Source organism: Bemisia tabaci, chromosome 5, assembly GCF_918797505.1.
Source record: "Bemisia tabaci chromosome 5, PGI_BMITA_v3".
Classification (NCBI taxonomy): Eukaryota; Metazoa; Arthropoda; class Insecta; order Hemiptera; family Aleyrodidae; genus Bemisia; species Bemisia tabaci.
The window spans coordinates 940,055-964,178 of NC_092797.1; the positions used below are offsets into that span (position 1 = coordinate 940,055).

Consider the following 24,124-nt stretch of genomic DNA (forward strand, 5'->3'; position numbering starts at 1 on the left):
AACTTTGCACGAAAGTTAAGTTCCGTAAATCTACCTCTGTGTGGACAAGGCCTTCCATTTGTAAGAAATAAACGAAAAAATTATGAAAGAACAAACATAAATGTGGTTTGATAATTATATGCACCCCTCCCCTGTTCGTTTTTATTGATGTTCCCGAATGAATGAGAAGGGTTCGGCAAAATAAAAGCGGCCCATGGGCGGCAAGTATGTTTGTAAATCCGGCCCTGGTCCTATAACTTAATTTTGTGTAGGTACTACCCTTTTGTGACCCCTACTTTTTAAATGTTTTAAATTCTATTCAATACTATTTTGATCTCTCCTCTAAGTCTTAATGACCCAGATGTTAAAATCACCTCTAAATAAACGTAATTACTAATCAACCATACTTGCATGTAGAGGATACGTACAACACCGACGGTGCAAGTCCGCAACCACGTATCTCGTTTGTGGTGTTTTGAAAATCTCCGATCCTGTTTCATTCCCTTAAAAGAAAATAAATCGACGTTGATATTTGAAATTTTCGCAGAATATTTTACACAGAGAGAAGAAAAATCACTGCAGTTTTTAAGAATTGTCGTTGAGTAGTTTTCGATCACAATAATAGAGTATGTCAGGAAGTCTGCAACATAGCGCAAACCGAGATACGTGGTTACGGATTTACACCGTCGCTATACAGTAGGTATCCATATTATCATAGTATAATTTTTGACTTCATGACGGATCATGATTTGAATGGTGCTCAGCGCACCCGTGCGGCCCGTGTCTGAATCATTCGTCTTCATCCTCATCTTGGTCGCTTTCGAATGGATCCACGTTCTCGGTTATGATTTCGACTTGATCATCGTATGGTTCGCCACTATTGTCACTGTACTGAACACGTATGAAATTCAAAGCCCACGGTGCTGGTCCGAGCTTGTATTTTTCAGCAAATTTGTAGGTTGAGAAGTTTTGCCGACTCTCCAGGTCACTGAAAACATCATAGGTAAGCGTTTACATGGGCGAGAGTCCCTTCATCGAGAGAGTGAAGGTGATTCGTGTCCCGGATTCGAGCTTGGTCCAACTGGCGTCCAATATATTGCATCGATTAATCAAAGAATTTCGGCAGATTTTCAAGTTTTAGCCAAAAAAAAAAGGAGAAAAGATGATCTCCGCGGATGAGCCTCAAAAATCATTCTAAACAAAATAAATTGGGAAACTTCAGAAAAATGAAAGAAGGGCCCCTTTAGAAAAAACCTCGCATTTAATACAAAAATCGAACTGTATCAAATGCGAGGTTCTTTCCAAAAAGGACCTTGCTCTCGTTCCTTTGGATTTTGACAGTTTTTTAGTTTGGAATGATTCTGTAGGCTCATGCGCAGGGGCTATTTTTCTTTTTTTTTGCTAAATATTCAAAATCTACCGAGATTTTTCATATCATCTATGCGATATACCGCGCGCTAGAAATTGTCACGAGCCATCTGAGAACAATACTGCCGTGCTAAGGAAGAACGCCGTATGAACCTTTAGGCGTTTCCAAATTTCCATTTATAAAACACGAATTTTCTGGCAACTTAATGAAGTTTTATCTTCCAATTTTTCTGATAATGTTAACTAAATCGCATAATTTCACCTGATGTTCCTGAAAATTTCAAGGAAAAATATATTCATAACTTTTCTTAAAAATAAACAGGCATTTATTGAAGGAAATCTGGCAACCCTCGAATGTTCATGCGGCGTTCTTTCTCAGCGCGGCAGAAAAGGGTTCTAGACAAAGTACGAATTAATACACAACGCAAGATGTTTTCTCTTCAAAATTTCACGACGAAAACGAATCACGCAACAGGAAGCTGTCTGAAAATCAAATCTTACACAAGATATAAATGTTTAAATACAAGTAACGTAATTTGTATAAGTAAGCGGACTTTCATTATTGGCCTGTGTTAAAAATATTTGCCAGTATCTCGTTCAGAAGTTGATTCCCGAAACTCCCGTTGTATGATTCTTTTTCCATGAAAGATTTTGAAGAGAATTCGTGTGACGTTAATTTTTAGTTCAGACCCTGTCTAGTGGTCCATTCGGCGCATGTATGTCACCATAGAGAAAAATAGAAGGTGTTTGCATCTTGAGGATTGATCACCCCGTGCGTGATCTAGGTCGATTGTTATGACGTCGATATTCCCGTAAAATCCGGAATTCGAAGTACGTCCGATTTTTTTGCTTAGATATCATCTCATGATATAATGTCAAACACTTCATGTAGAATGACTTTTTCCATAAACCAAACCATATTCAAGAAAATTGAAGATGAAAATTGTCCGTACCGACCTACGTCATCAAAAAAATTTAGGTTGCCCGAAGTGCAAACGCTTTGTATGGTATGTCACAAACGAACATGGGCGGAATTAGAAACTTTATGGGGGCGGGGGGCAGAAGGGCACCTTATCAAGTGGGATCTGCAGCTTGATTGTTGAAAGTTTGTGTTTGTCGGGTAGACACAGATGACATAGGTTAAAAGGCGGAGCGTGATTGGTCGACTTTGTCTTATCGCTGCTTCATTCTGCATTTGTCTGGTGGAATGGACGACATACTGTCGGAAACTGAAGAGGTGCCTTTAGCTTGTCGAGGGTTGCACCTAGCAGAGGCACGACAAGACATAGCCGACCAATTATGCTCCGCCTTATAACCTACGTCACTTATGACTACCCGACAATTATTTGGGGGGGGGGGGGGTGTTGTAAATTCTCAGAGTATGTCGGCGTATGACACTGTCAAAATTAATCATAATCTGTTATTCTGTATTGAAGATAAGTCGAGTCAATCAACTCTCAGATCCAATCTAACGAGATTCCAACTACCTATAAATAAAGTACTTTGGAGTCAAATTAATTCATATCTATGGCCATATTAGATACAAGGGGGCTATGCCGCCTGGCCGCTACGCGGCCCAACCTCCAAAGGGCGCCTCGCCCTCTCTTAGGCTCGCTTCGACAAAAGAACGACGAAAAAAAATTAAAGCATTTTCATACCCGATTCTCATTTGTCCAATCTCCCTCTGGCAGGGGACGATTGGACCAATAAGAATCAAATTAGAAAGCCGCCATTTATTTTCAACTTCAGGCCAAGACTGAAACGAAACGGAATGAATATGGAACGGAACGTTTCGTTACTTTTGGATAGTCTGTGGTAAAGGAGCACAATTTTGATTCGTTTACCTTACCCTAGACCCTACTAACAGACCAACATTCACAATTTCCCGCTTAGTTTAATTTTCCGTCCTTTCCAAGCTCCCAGGTATATTCAATTATAAAAAAAAATCTGGGTTAAATTTCCAAAATTTAATTACAGCGGGCTCATTTAGGGACTATCGCCTGTCGATAACCGCAAAAATTATGGAAATCGGCCCAGTAGAACGCTCAAACGAACTATGACAAAAAATAAAAATTTACATTGTTTAAATGGGAGAATTCGCAACTTTGCCGCGTAATGTAAAGAAACCTGGGTCATATTTTTAAAATCTGAATAGAGCGGGCTCATTTAGAGACAACTGCCTGTCGATAGCCGCAAAAATCATGAAAATCGGCCTGGTAGAACGCTGGAACTAAGCGTTACCAGGTATGCAAATTTAGGAGGTCTTATAGCTTATGATGCATATATTAGAATAAAGAGATAAAACATTTAACTTTCACTCGCTTACCTCCTCACTCTTAGGGGTTCATGGAACTTGATGGTATCATTTCCTTGACTAAACACTGTGAAAATATATCGATGGAAGCCTGCAAGAATAAACCATGTAGGTACATCAATCGATCGTATTAATTATCATGAATTTAATTGATGGGCTTAGAGAACAAGGTGCATAAGTGTAGTTTTTGAGAAAAAATTGAGATATTATAATGATTTCAAGGAAAACTAGGCTTAATGCACATTCTGTGGAAACTGTGCACCCAAATTTCAATTTTTAAGCATCAAATTAATTGTCAGTCTGAACTTTCTCTCGGCTATAAGAATCCATATAGTTTCGAAACTTCAAGCACGTACTTATTTCTCAAAATAGCAAAAACTGCATTTACGCACCTTGTCCACCAAGCCCCTCAATTATGTGCCCGTGTAGCAAATCTGAATGAAGTGAATAATTCTAATCTGACTGAAAAATCACGGAAATTTTTGAAAATTGACGTTGAGTACCTAGTTTTCCATTTAAGTTACGAAGAATGACAGGAAGTCTGCTACATCGCAAACCGGAATGCATGGTTGGGAGTTTTACCGTCGTTATGGAGTCGTATGATAGTTAATGTTAGTGGCAGTATACATATGTAGTATAATAGTTAATGGCTGGGCTGAGAGTGCTGACCACTGATAGGTAATACGACTCCTGCACCTTCCACTCTTGGCTGTCGCCCAAGAAGCTCATTGCAACGGAAATAGCAGTGAAATAATTTTGCAACTCGGTGGAATAAAATCGCAATATTTTTTCATCATTTGCTCCAAAAATGCCAATTTTAAACAATGAAAAAAATTAGTTCCACGTGTGAGAGAGGTAGGATAGCAGTGTCAAAGATATTTCAACGTATTTCAATTTTACTGTGATAAATTTCAATAGAGGAGCCCCTCCCCCCCCCCCTAATTGGTTGATAGCAGGCTCGGACTGGCCATAAGGCCAATCTGCCATTGGCAGATAAGCCCCCTTGGCGCGCCAAAAACGCGCCCCTATGACAGATAGCAAAATAAAAAGAGAAAAAAAAATTACGACCGAGAATATATGCGGAAAATTTCTTAAATGAACGGAAGAGGAGAGAGTTAGGAGTGAAGAGAGGTGCTTTTACGCATAGTGGTGAAGAGAGGTCCAAGAACTACTTGCTGAGGCGTAAACACTTTTCTGTGAAATTGTCACCTATTTGTTGACATACAGGCACTTTATCATCCCCCTCCTTCATTCTCTAAGTGTAATTCCCGTAGAAGCGATAGCCGGTTCGATTTTTAGACATACGCACACTTTATAGACCTCATGAGAGACCTTTAAACATATTTCTTCCTTTTCAAAATGACTATTGATTTGGACATATCATAGGATATCTCGGGCAAATTAACCTTAATTTATTTCGAAATTCAAAAATAAGAGACATCTAAAGTGTAAACACGATATGACTATTCTCGCAAGATGGATTTCCACATTGCATATGAAAAATGTAAGATGCGATGGGGTGAGTCGTGAACACGCAATGCTCTGCTCTAGTTTAAAGCAACATTACAAATAAGACAAACGGAAACAAACACACTATGGAAATAAAGCGCGGGAAAGGATGCGCGTTAACGACGGCGCAGAGATAAAACTATTCGTACTTGATGGACGTCCGTGCTGCATCTGAAAAATTGAAGGCGCGATGACGCGAGGCGTGAGTTCTCAATGCTCTTCTATATGCTGCCAATGAGGTGTCGCTCAGATTCGGGAGAAAAGTTAAAAAAGAGGCCCGAATACGTCTTTCTTGTCGTCGGCTGTGTTGATACTCGTTCTTTCTTCTTTTTTTAGGTTCTTGCCTGATTGATTCATTTTTAGGATGGATTTTTAGATCCACGTCTTAAGCTTGTATAAACCGCAGCACTGACACTGTTCTTACGGAAATAATGGCACTTGAATGCGTCTAGTGGCTTTAATTTTTTTTGTTTTCTTTAATTTCAGAAGTCTGTAGGTCACTTCAATACGTTCAATTTTACAATTTTTACTCTGTACGATTCATAAACTTTGGACCTGAAAATAGCGTAAGTTTGTGCTGCTTTGCAAACATTTTCTGAACCCCTCTCCACGAAGGGGATGCCCCATCGGGAAATATCACATTACACCCCTTTAACCAGCCAAGGGTCTACGCCCTCAGATGCGAGCCAGTCCGACCCTGGTTGATAGGCAACATACATCACACCCCGATACAATTTTATTATGCAATATATTACAACCTGTGGTACTTGGGTGCATGGTGGTATTGTTGCGATTTACTTACCTGTATTAGCTCCTGGATTTGGGCCGAGATACTGAGTCAAGATATCCCCAGCTTCCACATCAAAACTGGGTATATTGACAACCATCCAATGTAACCACTCTCTCCACGCATGATGCTCGGCGTCAGGTGCGTCAAAGTCTGGGGGAAAAAGGGGAAAAGACCTAATTTTACAAAGTTTCAAGGGGCTCAACAATTTTTTTTTTTTGGGGGGGGGGGGGGGCGCAGTCGTGCATGAACCAAAGTGGTTTAAAAATCGGTACCGAGACGTCGCATTTCCTAGAGACGTTTAATCTATGGTCATGAGTGCATGGAAATTTGACGTGATTATATACTAAAAAGAACTTTGTTCAAATTGATAAAATCAAAAGAAGCTAGGTATGATGCATGAAATCTTTTGTACATAGTTTCTTTTGTCTTAATTTATTATTCTCAAATTTTCCCTCTCAGCATGTAGATATTGTTTCATTTTCTGCATCCTAATGAAAGAGGTAATGAAAGCCCGCATTGAATTGAGAAACAGTGCGCGATCACCTGGTCTTCCCACGCTTTTTTTGCAGCCAGTCAGACGCCTCGCTACCATTTCTTATGGAAAATAACATGAGGAGTCGGAGCCATATATTTTTTTCGAATTCAGCCTATCTTTTGGCAAAAATATGTCCGTCGCGGATCGCCTCTCGAGAATTTGGCGTTTATATTGATGCATAATTATGTTCCGTTACTCCAACAAGCCTCAAAAATCATGATTTTTGAAATTATCATTTTCCTCTTTTTTACGATCTCTGGCAGAAGGAGACGATCAAAAAATAGAATTTTCAAAAATCAAGATACTTATTTGGTGCGGGTCGGAGTAGGGCTGAATTCGAACAAATGTATGGTTCCGATTTCCCGTGTTTTTCGCACGCCCGACTTTGTCCTACTTAATGCGGGCTGTCATTTTTCTTTTTGATTCTAGTGATGTAAGTTAGGTATAGGTAACCTACTTGCAACGATGCCTGCTGTTTCGCAAATCGATGACCAAATTGCGAGACCATATCACGTATCTCCATTTGCAATACCGCAGACCGTGTCGGTGTCATGCATTTTTTTTTTTCATTTGAAATCTAGTCAATTTATACTTTCTTGAAAACTTCCTTGATTTCCCTTCTCGACTAGCAAAATATACCGTAGTTACAAATTTCAAGCTACATAGCTGACAAGTTTCTCTTCGAAAAAATAAAATAGGAGCAGAGATTTTGGAACACCGCGATGGAGATACGTGGTGTGGTGTTGTACTTAAGTCATCGAAATGTTCTGCCCGTTTACAACAAAACAGCAAAATCAGCTTAAGGTGATTCGACGGTTGTGCCATTTTATGTGTCAGAACGACCTGCGATACATCGCATTAATTCGTTCCACGATTTCAGCTACTTGTCATTTTTTTCGAATTTTGGAATCGCACTTCTGTTGTCATGAGCAGGCCCGCCACAAGGGGGGGGGGGATACTGGGTCCCTAGTACCGGGGCCCGGGCCCCGGAGGAGGCCCGTGTTACCCGTGAAAAACCACTACGAATTCACATGCAACCCTTGTTTCGTAAGAAAAAGTGAATAGATTTTCAGAAACATGCTGGGACACAGTAGAATTCTTCTTAAATTTTCAAAAAAGTATACTTCTTTGAAAATTTCTATCTATTTTCAAGATTTTCAGAACAGAGGGATATTTTTAGTAACTGCGTTTCATTTTCTTCCGTCGTCAGATGCTAAGAGTCTCCAGTCTAGGCATCTTCGACTTCAATGGCTCATGGCTCAATCCCCTTGCCACAGGCAAACGAAGGGGGAGTCCAGGGGGGCCTGGCCCTCTTAGAACTGAAAATAGTATCATATGCCCCACCCCCCCCCCAAAAAAAATAAATAAAAATTTTCTAGGTGTTTGAATGAAACAATTCGCAAGTATTTTGTGCTGAAAGTAGAAAAAAAAAACAAAAACAAAAACAAAAAACAAAATTATTCCGCAGAAATTGATGGAAAAATTCTTTATGGAAGCTTCAAAATGCGTCCGATTAGTCGTATAAAGTCTAAAATTTCTCGGGGGATGCCCTTCTGACCCTCCCCCCTTCCGTGCTTGGGGCCCGGACCTTAAAACTGGTACCAGGGCCCGAGATGGAATGTGGCGGGCCTGGTCATGAGACTAAAGAAATCATGTACCAAATTTGACAAAGAAATTTCACGTAATAAAGGCAGGGTTTTTTTTAGAAGAAAAATATCGCATTCAATACTGATATCGGAACTGTACTCGAATTAATGCGATATTTTTCCTCTGAAAAAACCCTGCCTTTAATACGTTGAATTTCTTTGTCAAATTTGGTGCATGAATTCTTAAATCTCATGACAACAGAAGTGCGATCCCAAAATTCGAAAAAGATGACAAGTATTAGCTGAAATTATAGAACTAATTGATGCGATATATCGCACGTCGTTCTGACACAAAAATGGCAACCGTCGAATCAGCTTAATAGCATGCAGCACAAAACCTATATCCTAACTGTAGAGTAACTAAACCTCCGTGACTAAACCTTCGTATCTACTGGACCCCCCCCCCCTCCCCCATTTGTTTATGATGGTACTCTTGTTTCTACTGCTGATTTGTTTCTGCTTTCAATCGTAGAATTAGTATAGACGTACGAGTTAGGCACTCTGATACATCAAATATCTCTCTAGCTGTTATTACTTGCCATAGCTTGCTGACTTTTAATTTCTCGTGAGCCTCGGGATGTTCGATTAAGTTAGATACGTAAATCTTTTTATTACCGATCATAATAACGGCGTAATAGTGATCTGGATCTGCTGACCACTGTAAATACGGAGTTTGTTGTGTCTGTGATGGTTTTAAAACGTTTCCAAAATTAGCTTTTTTACCACCCTTAAACTCCACCTAAATAAGATAATTTTCATAAAAATTAGAACGAAGTATCAAGAGAGTCAAGTGTATGTATGGGCTACGAGAAAATATACAAATATTTGCTCGTGTAGCTCAGACAAATGTTCTACGTAGGTAGTTCTCGGGAAAAATAATGGAATTATAGGTACATCAAAGGGACAAATAGTATTGTTTGGGTAAAAGTATGTTCCAGCTTCTTTTTAAATTTCATAAAATTTTCTTTTTATCTGGAATTTTGATCGAAAAACTTGCAAATCCCGCGAAAATGTTTCAAGGTAATTCTAAAGATACACATCTAAAATGTCAAAGCCTCCATGAAAACATCGCGCCGCGTATTGCCATGTAAAAAATGGGTTTTTTTCCAAACCGGGAGAAGTGAGTTTAATGCCGGCATCAGTTCGCCTTCAATTTTTAGTGTAGGCAACTCGGGCTTCCACCGGGCAGTAGTTAGATCACCGTAAATTGCAAGCTCATCCAGAATACTCAAAAAATATCCTTTTTCTGGACGTGAAGAGGTGATTCTAACGCTTCGGCAGCTTGCCTACAATTTTTAATATAGGTAACACGAGATCCCACGTTGTCGAATAGTGGTGTCATCGTGAAAAGACACGCGTACGCGGTACACACACAACAAGTAACTTTTTACTGGACGGGAGGAGGCTTTTTTATCGCATTGTCAATTTGCCTTTAATTTTTAGTGTAGGCAGCATGAGCTTCCACATGGTCGAACATTGGTATCATTGTGAAATGACACGCTTACTTGAAACTGTAGGGATACCTATGTGAAAGCATTTGCAATGGATTGATTTCGTTCTTGCGATTCGATTTCTTTTTATGCCTTTCCTGCTATTCCCTCTTCCTATCCGCCTCGCCTCTCCTCTCCCCCTTCAATCTCCCCCACCCCAAGTGGGATTTGGTTCCAGTTTTCATTCCGTAACATATACTTACATACCTACCTGTAAATCGCGCCGAGGAAGACCATGTAGATAATGAGGTATCAAACCGTGCTTGATGAAGGCCTCCTTCATTTCTTCCTTATGTCGCTTTTTAATGCCTCTGTTTTAATGAAAAAATCGTAAAAATAAATTAATGTTTGGAAACCTTAAGGGAAAAAAAAAAAAATTAGATGTTTAAAGGCTTGATAATGATACAGTTTCCACTTTTAGCAATTGACCCACAAATTGATCATTTTTGACACACTTGAAATTGGATTCAAACATGATTTCTGCACTGAAAAAAGAACTCCGGCCGTGGGAGCCGCAATTACGGGCTATATAGACATACCGTCATTTCCGGGCTCAAAGGCCGAAAATTCCGGCTGCTGGAGCCGTAGCTTCGGCGTCTGAACCCGGAGCAATCGAAGCTACGCCTCCGGCAGCCGGAATTTTCGGCCTTTGAGCCCGGAACGGACGGAATGTCTATATAGCCCGTAATTGCGGCTCCCACGGCCGGAGTTTTTTTTCAGTGTTTTAGAAAATATACAAGCAATAAACTTTGAGTAGGATAATCGACTTGTTGAAAATATCTTCCAATTTTACAAAAGGTCATTTACTCTCGTCCACTGAGCTTGTAGTAAAAACGACGTTTGCTACCTTCTCCGTCGGTTTCCTCCGAAATTTTTCTATACATTATACTCATACTCGCGCCCTTCTTCCCCGAAATTTTCAGACCCCAAACAATTTTGGAGGGACGCTAGGGGGTTTAAATCAAAGCCATGGGAACAGTGCGAGCGGCCAGAATTGTTTCATGGTAGGTAATGTTTCATGTTTCAGGGTCGATCTACCTTTAGAAATTTCGCAATGTTCCGTTTCGCTTTCAATGAGTTTCCTCTTTCAGACAGCATTTTTCAGCGAAGTTTGGATGAAGAAATTGATATCTTCACATTTTCTTGTTAAAAAATAAATTCTTCATTCAAAAACGTTAAACAAGGTATGAAACATAGTCTGTAATTCTAAGATCCGGATTTTTTCCCTAAAAAATCATTAATATAAACTTCGAAGGATTCTGCCTTTTTCTATTTCACTCGAGGGGAAGTGTCCCCTCCCGGACTCTCTTCCCCACCCGGTGACTGACGCTGCGCTGTGCTGAACGGTTCAGCCTGAACCTTTCCCCTACGTCTGACCGTTCCCCACTCCTCTGTCAATCAAACCATGCCACCGCTTTTACGTATTGTCGCTCGCCCGCCCAGGTAGGTACCTACCGGCCAGCGCAGCGGTCAGTTGAAGATAAATCTCGCTCATGCTCCTACGCAGCTACGCATTGATTACGCCAGCGAATTACTTTCGAAATAATTAGAATTTCTTCGATAATAGTTTTCTTCATTTATTCGACGGTATTTTTTCTCTGTTCTACTGTGATTTCCTTGGTTCTCTACTGTGTTTGACTGTGTTGAAATTTATATTAATACTCACACGGAGAAAAAAACTTCGTGCATGGGACCCGACGTTGAGATCATATGAATCTCTTAAAACTTGAGGTCCAGCTGCCGCAATTCGGGTCAGAAATCTGAAACACTTCGGTATGCACCGAGTACTTCAGATGTGTGACCTGAAACCTTCGGTATATACCGAACTACTTCAATTGTCTGACCCGAACTTCGGCAGATGGACCTTAACTTTTCGGATGCGTGATCCGAAAACTTCAGAGATCCATAGATCCATATGATCTCAGCTTCGGGTTCCATGCACAAAATTTTTTTCTCCGTGTTTCCTTTTAGGGGACGCAACTAAAATTTCAGTAAATTTTTTCAGAAAGGTAAAAAAAAAAAAAAAAAAAAAAAAAAAAAAAAGTGACTAACAATGGTTCCTCACCTTCTCGTGGTGTTGGCTGTTTTTACTAAGTGGGAACCGTCCATAAGATATAGTCTATTTCTTGCCCTGCCATTATTATTCTACAAGTTAATTGTGGAGTGAGAATTTCATAATGTTTTCTATGAAATCTTCAAAATATAGTGATAAAAAATTTGCAACTACTACAAAATCGGCTCGCGAAGCGAGCCGCATGTCACTCGCGCAGCGAGTGACCGGGGGTCCAGGGGGCGTAGCCCCCGGCTAGACGTGACGGGCGCGCGAAGCGCGCCCAGAACGGCTAGTATTAAAATAGGCAGGATTTGACGGTTTTAGTGAAATCTGATGCCTATAATATCTCTCATATGGAGGAGACACTAATTAAAATACAGAGGAAATTTCATCAGAAGGAATTCAGAGGAATTTTCATCTGGTTTTCCCATTAGTTATTTCGAGACATGCCAAAGATCTTTTCACAGTCGTTTTTTTCCAAGTGGGAATCGGGGACGAGGAGTCAGCTTGATGACCCAACCCCCGACCCGGAGGACCAGCCTTTGATTGCCAAGTACTTACTCCTAAACAGACTGCATCCACTGAGAAATGCAAAATGTCATGAAACTTAATCAAATGAAATTTCACAATGAAATTAAACGATTTTTTTTAAAAATTTCTGCAATGGACTCAGCATGCCACGAAACGCATAGAAACAGCGAACGCTTAATTTTTATATGGGGGGGGGGGAGGGTTATGCGAAGGAAATTTATTACGGATGATTTTCGATTGCATCTTTTTCCTTGTCAAACCACTCAGCATGGAAAAAATTTGATGCCCACGGACTACCCAGTCTGTATTTGTCACAGAATTTTTGAGTCGAAAAGTTCGCTCGGCCTTCGTGCTCTCTGGAAAAAAAATACATACATTGTTAAATTTGAACAGATGTTGCCAAATGTCTCTACTTCAACTAACATACCTCACTGAAACTACTACCCTTGATTGTTAAATTCGACGTTTTAAGGTAAAAAAGCACTATACCTACGTTGCACGCAAACCTCGCACACATAATTTTTTCTTATAGCATCAAAAGGAACTGTATACATAGTGACTTGAGCCCTAAGATCCATAAATATAAAAGCATGCCAGGGGTCATGTTTCAGTGGAAAACAAAACTGGAATTTGTTTTAAATATTAGGTAGTCCACTTATCGCTTTGCTTACTCTCTTTCTGGACAATCCTGGTTTTCAACGTAGGAGAGATAGTAACTGCAGACGCGGGTAATTTGAAAATGAGTGATACGAACTATACATCCAAATCAAGGGGTAAAAGTTAAGACTTTCTTTAAGTGCTGATTTTGATCACCGCGCGATTTTATCAAAAACTCTATTCGTATATTTTCATCTTTTGCGCACAACAGACGAATTGACGATCCGAATTCCGATTGTCAACGATTGGCGATAGGATCAGCAGCGAGCTGATGATTGGAATTGATGGACAAAGGTATAGACAGAGAACAAAGAGAAAATGGAGGGATCCTATTGGTGGAAGCGGGTGGTTGCAGCGGACAAAGGAGGTAAGTCCCAGACTAACTAACGGTGACCCACGACAGACCCACGAGTTGGTCCATTATTTCCCCTTTCAGTCAATAACAACCACCTGTTTCAAGCAATGAGGTCGCTTCATTCTCCCGTTGTCTTCTTTATCTGTTGCTTTGTCTGTCAATAGCAAAGATCACCTTGTTCTTACGTGAGCGACCCAATCACCAACATTGTTGACTTGGCCGTCAATTTTTTGGATCCAGGCGACTACGCCAATGACGGTTAATTTCCTCAATGAGAAAAAATATATCCACTCACCTTGATGATACTTTTGTTTCGTTAAAATTGTAAATTACGGATGGTTGTTGGTACGTTAGAAAAATAAATCTATGGCTACCTGAAATTTAAAAATAAAATACGAGTAAAAATTTCAGTATATCTCTCATTTTTGATAATATTGAGTCCCTGTGCATTTTTCAGAAGGTAAACCTTGAATTTTTCTCTCCTTATTGCCAAAAATCTTCAAGCAATAATTAGGCTCTGAAACCATGTTGCCACCAATCGGGTTACCAAGTCGATGCGCAAACTCATTGACCAATATTGACAGATATCGTCAGCTGGAGATTCGCCGCACAGGCAACATTGGCGAGGCGTGAATGTTCGATCGATTATCGATATTGCCCCATTTGAAGCTATGGCAAAGGATCGATTGCTAAGGTGTTCGTTGCGAACACCCTGTTTATCGATCCTTTTCCACAGGTTTAAATGGCAGATCAATGGATCAGTGGCGAAGCACGCCACATTATACCGGTCCCTTTAACTAACACCCCCCCCCCCCCCAGTACCCTCGGTTTCCTCGGTAACTTTGATTAAGCCAAAGAAGAATACCTACATGTTCTACTTTAAAATGTCTACTATTGTAAGTTGGCCAGAGGAAACGAGTGGGCCTCACCATTTTTAGCAGTTTTCCTATCGTTGCTCCTCTGACGTTAGGGCGTTCCTCTTTACCTAATCTTACACGATCAAACTTAGCTATCAAAATATCAAAGTTACCTCTACGTGTGGTGATTGGCTTAATCGATAACTTGGACCAATCACAGCACTTTACGTGTATATGTTGACGGCAAGGTTTGATCGTGTGATGAGAGCTTAGTTCACGGAAAAAAATGACTGTGCGCGGATAACCATCTTGGTTTTGTTAATTAAAAGTTGGTGCCGTATACATGAAAAAATTGATAGAATAACCAACGGCATTGTATTGTCCACAACGTCTTTAGGGGAATCAATCATTTTCAATTACTTGCTACTAGCTATTACAAATCTGTTCACCGATACAAAATTGATGGTAAACTGCTCCATCAAGTTGACTCATTGCACCAAAGAGTGCGCTTGCGCTTCACCTATCTTGTTTTTGGTTGATGCTACTCGGTTAAGTGGGCTCATTGAACTACAGAATGCGTAAGTGCAAATTATAAACTTGTTGATTATGAAGGTCAGCATCTCAGATAACTCAATTAAAGTATTTTGTTAGTAGTCTGCCCCCTCAATTTTTTACGCTTTACCAACATTGAGTCACCTCACCAAAGAAAGCAATCAGATATGGGCTGATTAGGGAAAGTATGTTGATAAATTCTCAAGAATTCATATTCAACCCACCTTGTGTGACTGATAAGCGTGTAATGTCATGTTCGTGGAACGTACTCCTTTTTCCCGTCCCTGGCTCGGGCGACGGTAAAGTCGCCGCAAAACTATATGACTTCGCGCAATTAATTATCCTTGACTCTGCTCGGTTTTAAAGATAATTAAAGGGCATTTATTACAACAATTCAGAAACTCGGATGATGTTAAATTTTTCACTGATTTAAAAAAACCGGATTAAAACGAACCAAAATATTCATCAAAACAAAAAATTATTTCGTTCTAAAGGTGAAGTATACCACATATCGTAATTTTTGAGGGGAAAAATAAAACTAACACTGATAGGAAGTAAAAATAGGGCCGCGAAGCGGCCCATTGATGGCGCGGAACGCCTTCAGGGGGTTGGACCGCGTAGCGGTCATGGGGCATAGCCTCCTAGTATTTGACTATTTGCCTAGGCATTTGAAAAAATGCCTAATTTTACTATTTGCCTGCGACATATCGATTGCAGTGTTTGAAAATTTCGTTCCTCCCCCCTCCCCTTGGCACCAAGTTTTACGAAAATCCAGGAACCGAGATAGCGTTTTGGGCCACGCCCGCCACCTTGGTTTTTTGAATTTTCGAAATTAGACTAAAAATTCGAATTTAATCGATGGAATGGGAGCCGATGTATCAATTTAGGCTACGTCCGCCGTCTTAAATTTTCAAATTCAGAAAATTCAACTTGAAACGTATCATACCCAAAATCTAAGCTCAGATTCGGCTTCCTCGTGAAAAATCGATGCTATTTCATGTATCAAATCGTAGGCGTAAAGATTCTATCAAAGTCGGCCGGTATGCGGAAGTAGGCACAGAATCCAAACGTTTGAGCTACGCCGCCAGACGCCGGCGTCAAGCATTTGGTTCGTCCGTTTCCGAGAAAACAAACTTCTTCTTACTCATCAGCTGACCCACTCCGAATCACCCATGTTGCCACGTCGGACTGATATGTTAGAATCTACACGCCTACGTTAATCTCTTTCCTTCATGATATGGTGACATATGATACATGAAATTGCATCGATTTTTCACGAGGAAGCCGAATCGGAGCTTAGATTTCGGATATTATGCGTTTTAAGTCAAATTTTCTTTTATCTATTTTAAATCACTCAGGAAAATTTGCGGAATCTCAGTAGAATAACAGTGTGTATTCTTTTAAAAACATTGATCAAAAATAAAACATTGACGGTATTTGAATCCATTAATCTCCGAGATAGTTTGAACACGGTTGTTCTACGACTTTTTACGTATGTTGTTTTCTTCCGCATTGGTTGTCGGCAGCGTAGCGGCCAAAGGCCCCTGGTACTAATAATGGTTTTCACAATCAATTTTTTTTCTACATTCAAAATTCCAAGGAAATGGCATTCAATTGTTACTAATGTTTTAACAATGTTTCTTGTCAATTGTATGCTGTCGTTAAGCTAAACATCCCAGGTTTACCAGTAGGCTAGGCAATCACTATATATGTCTATTTTTTTATTTTCTATTCTACATAATCTCACTTGTTCAAGTAAGTAGCCTGGGCTTATTTGTCCAATGCTAGAGGCACTTTAGCCAATCGTAAAAATAATTCTAATTTGAAAATTTTGAATTGATTCTCGACATAAAAAGAAAAAAAGAAAAAATAGATAAATAAAATGCAGTTATAAATAACAGCGAAGAGATATTTAATGAAGTATAAAAATTAAAATGAAGTGACTGAATTAAAGTAAAAAAAAATAAAAAATTGCAAGAAATAAAATGAAGTAAGTAACGGTAAAATACAGGGAAGAAATAAAGAATAAATAATCAAAGAAAAATTATATTACGTAAAGAAAAAAAAATAAAGTAAAACATTTAAAATGAAGTAACGAAATAAAATAAAGTAAAAAACTGAAATAACGTTAAAAAATAAAATGAAATACAAAAATTAGAAAAATGAATGAACCAATCTATGCTTGTAGATTGAATATCCTGGTTTTCCGTTCAAATCGAAGCTATGTACAGGTTCTTCGGTCAAGATTTTCACCATACTGTATAGCTCAATCGTTAGGGTCTTCGGCTAGGGTTAGATAGGTCCCAGGTTCAATCCCCGCGGTAGAGATTAAAATTTGATAGGTCGGATACGACTACAGCACCTCGCAATAAGTACTATAGTCTCATTTTACTGGATTTCGAAATTTATTTACGCGATTAACCCTTTTCCACCATCCCCTAGCTGCGAACCCCGACATTGCACACCTTTGTATTCAATTTTTTTAGCTGTACGTTTCACAAGAAAATACTCCTCTTTATGGCTAAAAACACAAAATATTAGGTTCTCCTTGCGTTCATGATTGATACACTGAACATCCGGATGGGTCAGTTTACCATCTTTGAAGGTCTATCTCAGCAACGTTGTGCGGGGCGTCTGCGGAGTGGGCGCCCGCCCCAGCAGTGTTGGTGCGAATTACCATCTTTGTTGTCAACGCCTACCTGATCGCGGTTTTAGGTTTCTAACCATCATACATTTGTGCTCGTAGCAAAATTGTTTTCAGGGGTCGAATCTGGGAATCCAAGATGGTAAATGTCATCTACTATCTGGCTTTAAGCACCGAAGATTTTTTTCCGAGAATTCCACTTGAGCCGTAGAAAGCATGGAGTTATACAGAGAATAGGACTCACGCGAGAATTCGGATACGCTAGGCACGTCAGAGGGCTCACAGTAAGTACTCAACTACAATTTAGTTCAGCAGATGAATTTAAAATAACTTTAATTCTACATTATTTGTAATGGTCCCTTTGTAGAATAATATTATGAACAATCCAATGACATCCTTTATGCGAAGTGATAATATTTAATCGACCATTTTCCTCCTAAAAATAGCACCTTCGAGAGAGGTTTTTTAAGTTCAAATCAACCCCCTCCCCCCTTCTGAGAAATACTCTAGATTGCCAATTTTTTAATCAAAGTTTGGGGAGAGAGCTGATTATTCAGCCTTAAGTACTATATTTTTTAACACATCTGGCATCAATGCACCGATCTCCCCTTAGAGAGGCTCCAAACGGCTCACAGTGGACCGAGTCAATTACAGAGGTCGCGGACAGGAAATTTTTGACTGAAACTGCAAATTGATGTTCATTTCGTCACGTTTTAAATTTCAAGGGGTGCTTTCAGAAGAAAAATTCACTAGGAAACCAATGAAGCCACTTTCAGAACTTTAAAGTCTGTATAAACGGAGTTAGGTAAATGCGTTTAAAGTTTTTTGTCCGATACTTCTGCTATTGACTCGATCCACCGTGCGGCAGAGGGGTCCCCAAAGCAAGAGCATTTCCTAACATTTCCGATGCACGTCAGCTCCTGTGAATGAAGAAGAAAAATAAAGAAATTAAAGAGGGGGAAACTGAGCACATATAATTTTGGGATTATTTCAGCAAATTCTTACCGGTTCCTTTGCCGGCGTCAGGTCTCATATAGTCGACAATAGTATCTCCGGACTTGACGTCAAATCCAGGAATATTTACCACAAGCCAAAGAAGCCACTCCCTGTTCTTAGGTTCTGCCCTCGAAGGCGAATCAGGATCTGAAGAAAAAATAAAAATTTGACTTGACGTATAATGATTCCTTGTCTTTGTGACACAGCGTCTATTTATATTAGTTTTAAAGGCATCAACAGTAGAAGATTTCTCTGAGAAAACCTGACCTTTACGATCCAAGTGTTACGTCTAGATTCCTCTGAATCGTAATTTACATATATTCTTTATGGAAATATTCAGCAGTTTATTGCAACTTGCTGTACACACAGGATCTTTGCATTTAAACAAACCATGTATTTCGATTTCCTACGTTTCAGACATATCCCATCATACTTTATTTTTTTTAAACGGATCTCTTATTTAGTTTTCCCCATTTTTAAATTAAGATTTTAGTGTTCATATGTGTTTCATGGCATACTGAGTTCATTGCAGAAGTTTAAAAATTACACGTGAAATTTCATTTTTTAAAGTCTCATGAAATTTTGCGTCTCTTGGTAGGCACCGCCCACTTTTACGGAATAACAAAAGATTTATCCGACTAAGTAACAGTGCCAAGTGTCCACAAAAAACGCGTTTAAAAGTGCAGAAAATTGCAGTTTTTGGGCCCGTTTTTCTCGCAATTATTCATGAAGAAAGTCCACTTTCGGTTGTTCATCGTGCTAAGGAGGTAGGTAGGCAAAAACGCCACATCAAACAATAAAGTGCAGAATTCCATGGTTGTTTGTGCAGCTGGATCCGTGGAGAACCATTGAAGGGCTTCCTGATTTACTTCAGAAAATTGTCTATTTTAGAAAAAATGGACGTCCAATTTGCGATTCATAATTGATAGTTCACAGTTTTTGCTATTTTCCCATTAGTTTAATCCAATAATGAACTTACTTCTCTTGGACATAGTAGCTGCAGGTACACTGTGTTCATTTGGACTACATTTTTCAATCGAACTACGATTTCTGCCTCACTTAAAAAAGAACGTACGTGAGAATAGTTTCCCTGTATGTAAGCAGGTGTTTTTGTGGGAGAGACAGTAAGAAAGGTTCTTTATTGCAAAATGTAGTTCATTTGTACAGGCACACACAATTTCGAAGGTGAACATTAGGTACCTGTTAATATTAGAGTATAGTACAATTCTGGATCAGCCGACCACTGTAACCAAGGTTTCTTCTTCAGATCGGGAGTTTTAAGTTTATTTCCGAAATTTGCAACAACTTTTTTCGAGTATTCAACCTGGAAAATAACGCAATTAATAATGTCGTCTCACTGAGTTCCTGTAAGAATAATCTCACTGAAAAATTCTAATGTATTTCACGCTATAGTAAGGAATCCTCCTCCCCCCCTCCCCCTCCCCCCTCAGTTTAAAATAATATATTGAGGACCCTTAAAATGTACTTGCGTAGAAAAAGTTACACATGAGCGGGCAAATATTTAAGACCCTTTACAGATTTTGAAGATTTGAATAAAAATGTATCACAATTTACCATGACCGTGCTCAACCATCTGGAGTTACCATTGAATATTTTGGTCGGTATATAATTTTGGTTCTTTTTTCTGTTTACCCTCCTCTAGAATATTCATATCATGGTTTTAGATCGTTTGTAGCCTTGCGAGCACCCTTACTCAGAAGATAGAAGAAGCAGATAACTTCATCTTAAAAAATCCATACACGGTGATCCAAAAGTCCCTTCCATCCCCTCTAACTTTTTACCCAGTTGAGGTACAGATTTGAAACTGGGGGGACGTTCCTAGGTCAAAAGGAACTACTGTTTGGCCCCCCTTACTGCAACTGACCCCAACTTTTTTTTCAAATCGGAAGACTCCCTTTGTGATAACATACATAAAGTCGCTTTTATAGCGCCGCCTCGTGCTCTGCGACGCCCAATCGCCATTGCCCCCTATCCTCCCAGAGATCATCAGGCAATTGGCACCTTCTGATCTCCTCCTCCACCCCTTGTCGCCAAACTTTCACAGGATACTTTCCTACTAACTTTCCTTTGTGATAACTCGTTCGTATAAGAGCATAAAAAAAGAAAACTTTTCGCGCAAACTGGAAGTCAATATCTTAAACTGTTTTTTGAAAATCTAACGTCAAATCCGTGTTTCTCGTTTCCAAGTACCGCTAGAGACCGATTTTCGCGCAAATCCATCGACAAATAACCGGTGTGAATTTTCGGCCATTTTGAACTTTAACCGGCCGCCATTTTAAAACAGTTGGAGTTATTGACTTCTAGTTTGAGCGAAAAGTTTTCTTTTTTGTATGTTCTTTCGAACGAGTTATCACAAAGGGGGTCTTTCCATTCAAAAAAAAAGTTGGGGTCCGTTGCTCCCAAGGGAAGCCTCCCTGAAAATTTGGGGGGGGGGCCAAAAAGTAGTTCCCTTTGACCTAGGAACACCCCCTAAGTTTCAAATGATTACCTCAATTGGGTAAACAGTTAGAGAGGGTGGAAGGGACTTTTAGATCAGCCTGTAGCTTAAAAAAGCAGTGAGAATCAGTGATCTAGAGAACACAACTCACCGTAATGTGATTCCTCGGCTGCATAGTAATAACATCAGGTATGATGCCATGTTTGGTGATTTGTTGTTGCATCGTAGACGGTGATCGACTCCCAGCAAAGCATAACTCAAGGAGTGAGAAAAACACAGGGAATGGTAAAGCGAATGACCTAATCAAGTTTCGGATCCATAGGGATTTCAGCATTTTGGCCGGGTTTGACGCCTTACTCCCTGACACCTCCGAGAATCAAAACCGGAGGAATAAGTAGGAGCTAAGTATATTCGAGCATACTTTAGGCGGGTCTGTGTCGAATCCAATGAGTCCACGTACTCCTAAATTGATGATATCGATGTTTTGGTCTTACATTTTTAGCCTCTTTCATTCCAAAATATGCCGAAAAAGCATCTGCAATAAAGTGGTAGCATAGGGTCAAAAATCACCCTCATAGTACGTTTCAGGCTACCAGCATGAAACTTGGTACAGTCATTTCATTTGAGGGGCTAGTAGGACGAGTGAGACAAGGGCAGTTTTTGCCACTTTAAAGAATACGTGTTGAAAGTTTCAAAATGACAAGGAACCTTGTGGCCGAAAGATATTTCAAATTCACTTTTTGATGCTTAAAAATTCGACTTTAGGAGTGAGTTTTTTCCCAAACTATGTTACGAGACTTTTTTTGTTCAACTAATCGTTATCTCATTTTATTTTCAAAAGCTTCACTTACTTAACCCACTTGTCTTCCAAGCCCCTCACTTAAGCGTATGAAATATCGACTCGTCTAACCACAAATGAGGCGAAAACCCGCTCATTAGCCGACAATTCTTTCGGTTCCTTGACACCGCCGAGGGACACAAAGTAAAAAAAACTACGCTTAAGATGAATAATTGTGTGGCATCGTCACGGAGAAAAAGCTGCTTAATTCCAAGAGAATTTTTCAAAAAGCCAGACAAAAATTCGATTTTATTTTATACGTAAAAAATCAAAAGAAAGAAGCGATTTAAGAAAGAAGAAATGTTTCGAAAAATAATCGAGCGCAATGTACCTGCACTTTTGAAGGGCGTGCATAGCTTCAAAATCTGTGGCCGGAGCACACGGGATAATTTCATGAGCCGCCCTGCGCGCGCCGTCCGCAGCGCGCATGGCGCACGGCCTGCCTTTCATTATTACACTTCATGTAGCGTTGAGAGTTCACTTATTACTTCACTAGACCAGTGTATAATTTTAAAAGTCCAAATTGAAGAAGAAAAAAAAATTACACGATATACGAGTTACTCCGCCAGGATGCTCTCTCCGCAAGAAATCGTTTATCACCCGCGCGTCGGGGGGCGACGCGGCGCGGTGGGCTGCCAGTGCGAAACGTGCACCGACGCCTACAAACCTAAAGGGCTACTTCACGCATTGCGCAATGCTTGAAGTATCCTCTTAGGTTTGTAGGCGTCAGTGCGCGTTTCGAGCTGGCAGCGGCAGCACGCCGGCCGCGCCGCGCCGCGCCGCAGCGTGCCATATACTTGCCCATAGTGGACCACTAGACAAGGTACCTACGAATTTAGGTATTCAGATACATGTTTCTTGACTAAAATTTTACGTTGAACACGATGCACACAATGAAAATCACTGAAGTCAACACCTAGCGATGATATTCAATGTTTGTTGATGCGTAAATCCAAACCTCCTGCTCATGAAAACTCAATGGGTACTTACTCTACGTGAGTCACATCGCGCGCTAAACGTTACCATAGCAGTCTCTGCGATTCAAAAATCTGGCGCCTTGGCTCAGTCATAGCAAATTGTTTATAGTTTGAACAACACAGGGTGGGAAATGAACATTACTCAATTGAGAATAAGCTTGCCGAAACCTTTGTAGTGCGCGCTTTAACTCACGTAGAGCTTTGAGTTTCTTGTGAGCGGGCATAGTTCAAATTCCCCGTAACCAATGTAAAATTAAAACGTTAATATCTTCATTAGGAGTTAGTTTCAGTAATTTTCAGTGCGCGAATCGTATTCTACGTGAAATTTTGGTCAAGAATCATGTATCAGAGTGCTTAAATTCGTACCTTGTCTAGTGGTCCATTAATAGGTCAGTTCAGGGTGTTAATATACGTAGGCAATTTGACATCAAATTCGAAATTAGCGACTCGAAAAACCTCGGTTACGAAACTTTCGTGATCTTTCAGTCATTATCCGACTTATTTCTTTCTAATCTTGAATTTTTGACCATAGTGTGCCGCGGGCGGCGCGGTGGCGCTCATAAAATTCTCCCCTGTGCTTAATCGACTTGATGTCCTCATGTCCAGATTTACGTATAATTGCCGCCCGCCCCTAGAGGCCTAGGCCGCAGCCTCGACGGTCTATGTATGAATCCGGGCATGCTCCGGAGTAGGTATGTGATGTGGTAGCACGCGAAAATGAAGGAAAATCTTAGCATTTGACGTCGCTAACATTCCATATAAAAAATGAAGTATGACCGGAAGTCTGCAACGCGTTGCAAATTCGATGCTCTTGAAAAGTCAATATTTGGAATTTTTGAGTGTTATCGGCAAGGGCTTCAGAACTAACCCTTAAATAAGGCAATATAAATACCCCAATCAATATATTTTTTACCTTAAAAGTTCCCGTTTTTCTCACTGTCATTACAAAATGCTATTCATCTCTTCGTGCAGATAGATGCTTTTGAGGTTATGTTAGAAATGAAGGTTCAAAAGAATAATAAGAAAATTCTATATATATTTGCAAACTTATGCAAAATGCGAGTTAAATTGATTTAATAAGATAGTATGAGAAATATAGCGTCAAGCGTTGCGACGCGGCCCGGAACCTCCCCCATCTTCTACCCTTAAGCGTGCCGTAGGTATCTTATGAACATCCCTTGAATAAATAAATTAATGAAATTACCACCATTCATAATAGACCACATTTTGGAGTATTTCTGGTAAATCCATAAAAGCACCTATATTCGTAGGAATATTACTGCCACTAATGATGGTCCCCATTCCCATAAATGTGGTGCAATTTTTTTTTTTTTTTTTTTTTTTTAAAGAGAAAAATTCACTTACCACGCACAATGAGTAACACTCTCCAATTAGGTACTCTAAAAGAAAACTAAACCTCACTTACCGGCGTGGTTCAATGAGGCCACATGAAAGCACGAAATAGAACTGAGCTTTCAAGGCTCTAAGTCTTGCAATGTACCAATAGGAATTGTGATAAAAGTGGGCATTGATCAGTCTAATCTTGATTTCTTCCATAACCATTTGTCCACGTTA

The 24,124-nt window shown here is 39.9% G+C and overlaps 1 protein-coding gene across 1 annotated transcript; it reads right to left on the reverse strand.

Moving 5' to 3' along the window:
* Positions 1-101: 101 nt before the first annotated feature.
* LOC109038462 (uncharacterized) lies at positions 102-24,068 on the reverse strand. The gene is made up of 11 exons (XM_019053505.2): positions 23,915-24,068; positions 20,886-21,269; positions 19,477-19,600; positions 18,286-18,423; positions 13,523-13,601; positions 12,440-12,571; positions 9,843-9,942; positions 8,757-8,880; positions 5,973-6,110; positions 3,674-3,752; positions 102-967 (listed from the first exon to the last, which is right to left on the reverse strand). Exons 2-11 carry the CDS (start codon positions 21,066-21,068, stop codon positions 769-771), a joined length of 1,296 nt encoding a protein of 431 aa, XP_018909050.2. The 5' UTR covers positions 21,069-21,269; positions 23,915-24,068; the 3' UTR covers positions 102-768.
* Between the last annotated feature and the right edge of the window lie 56 nt (positions 24,069-24,124).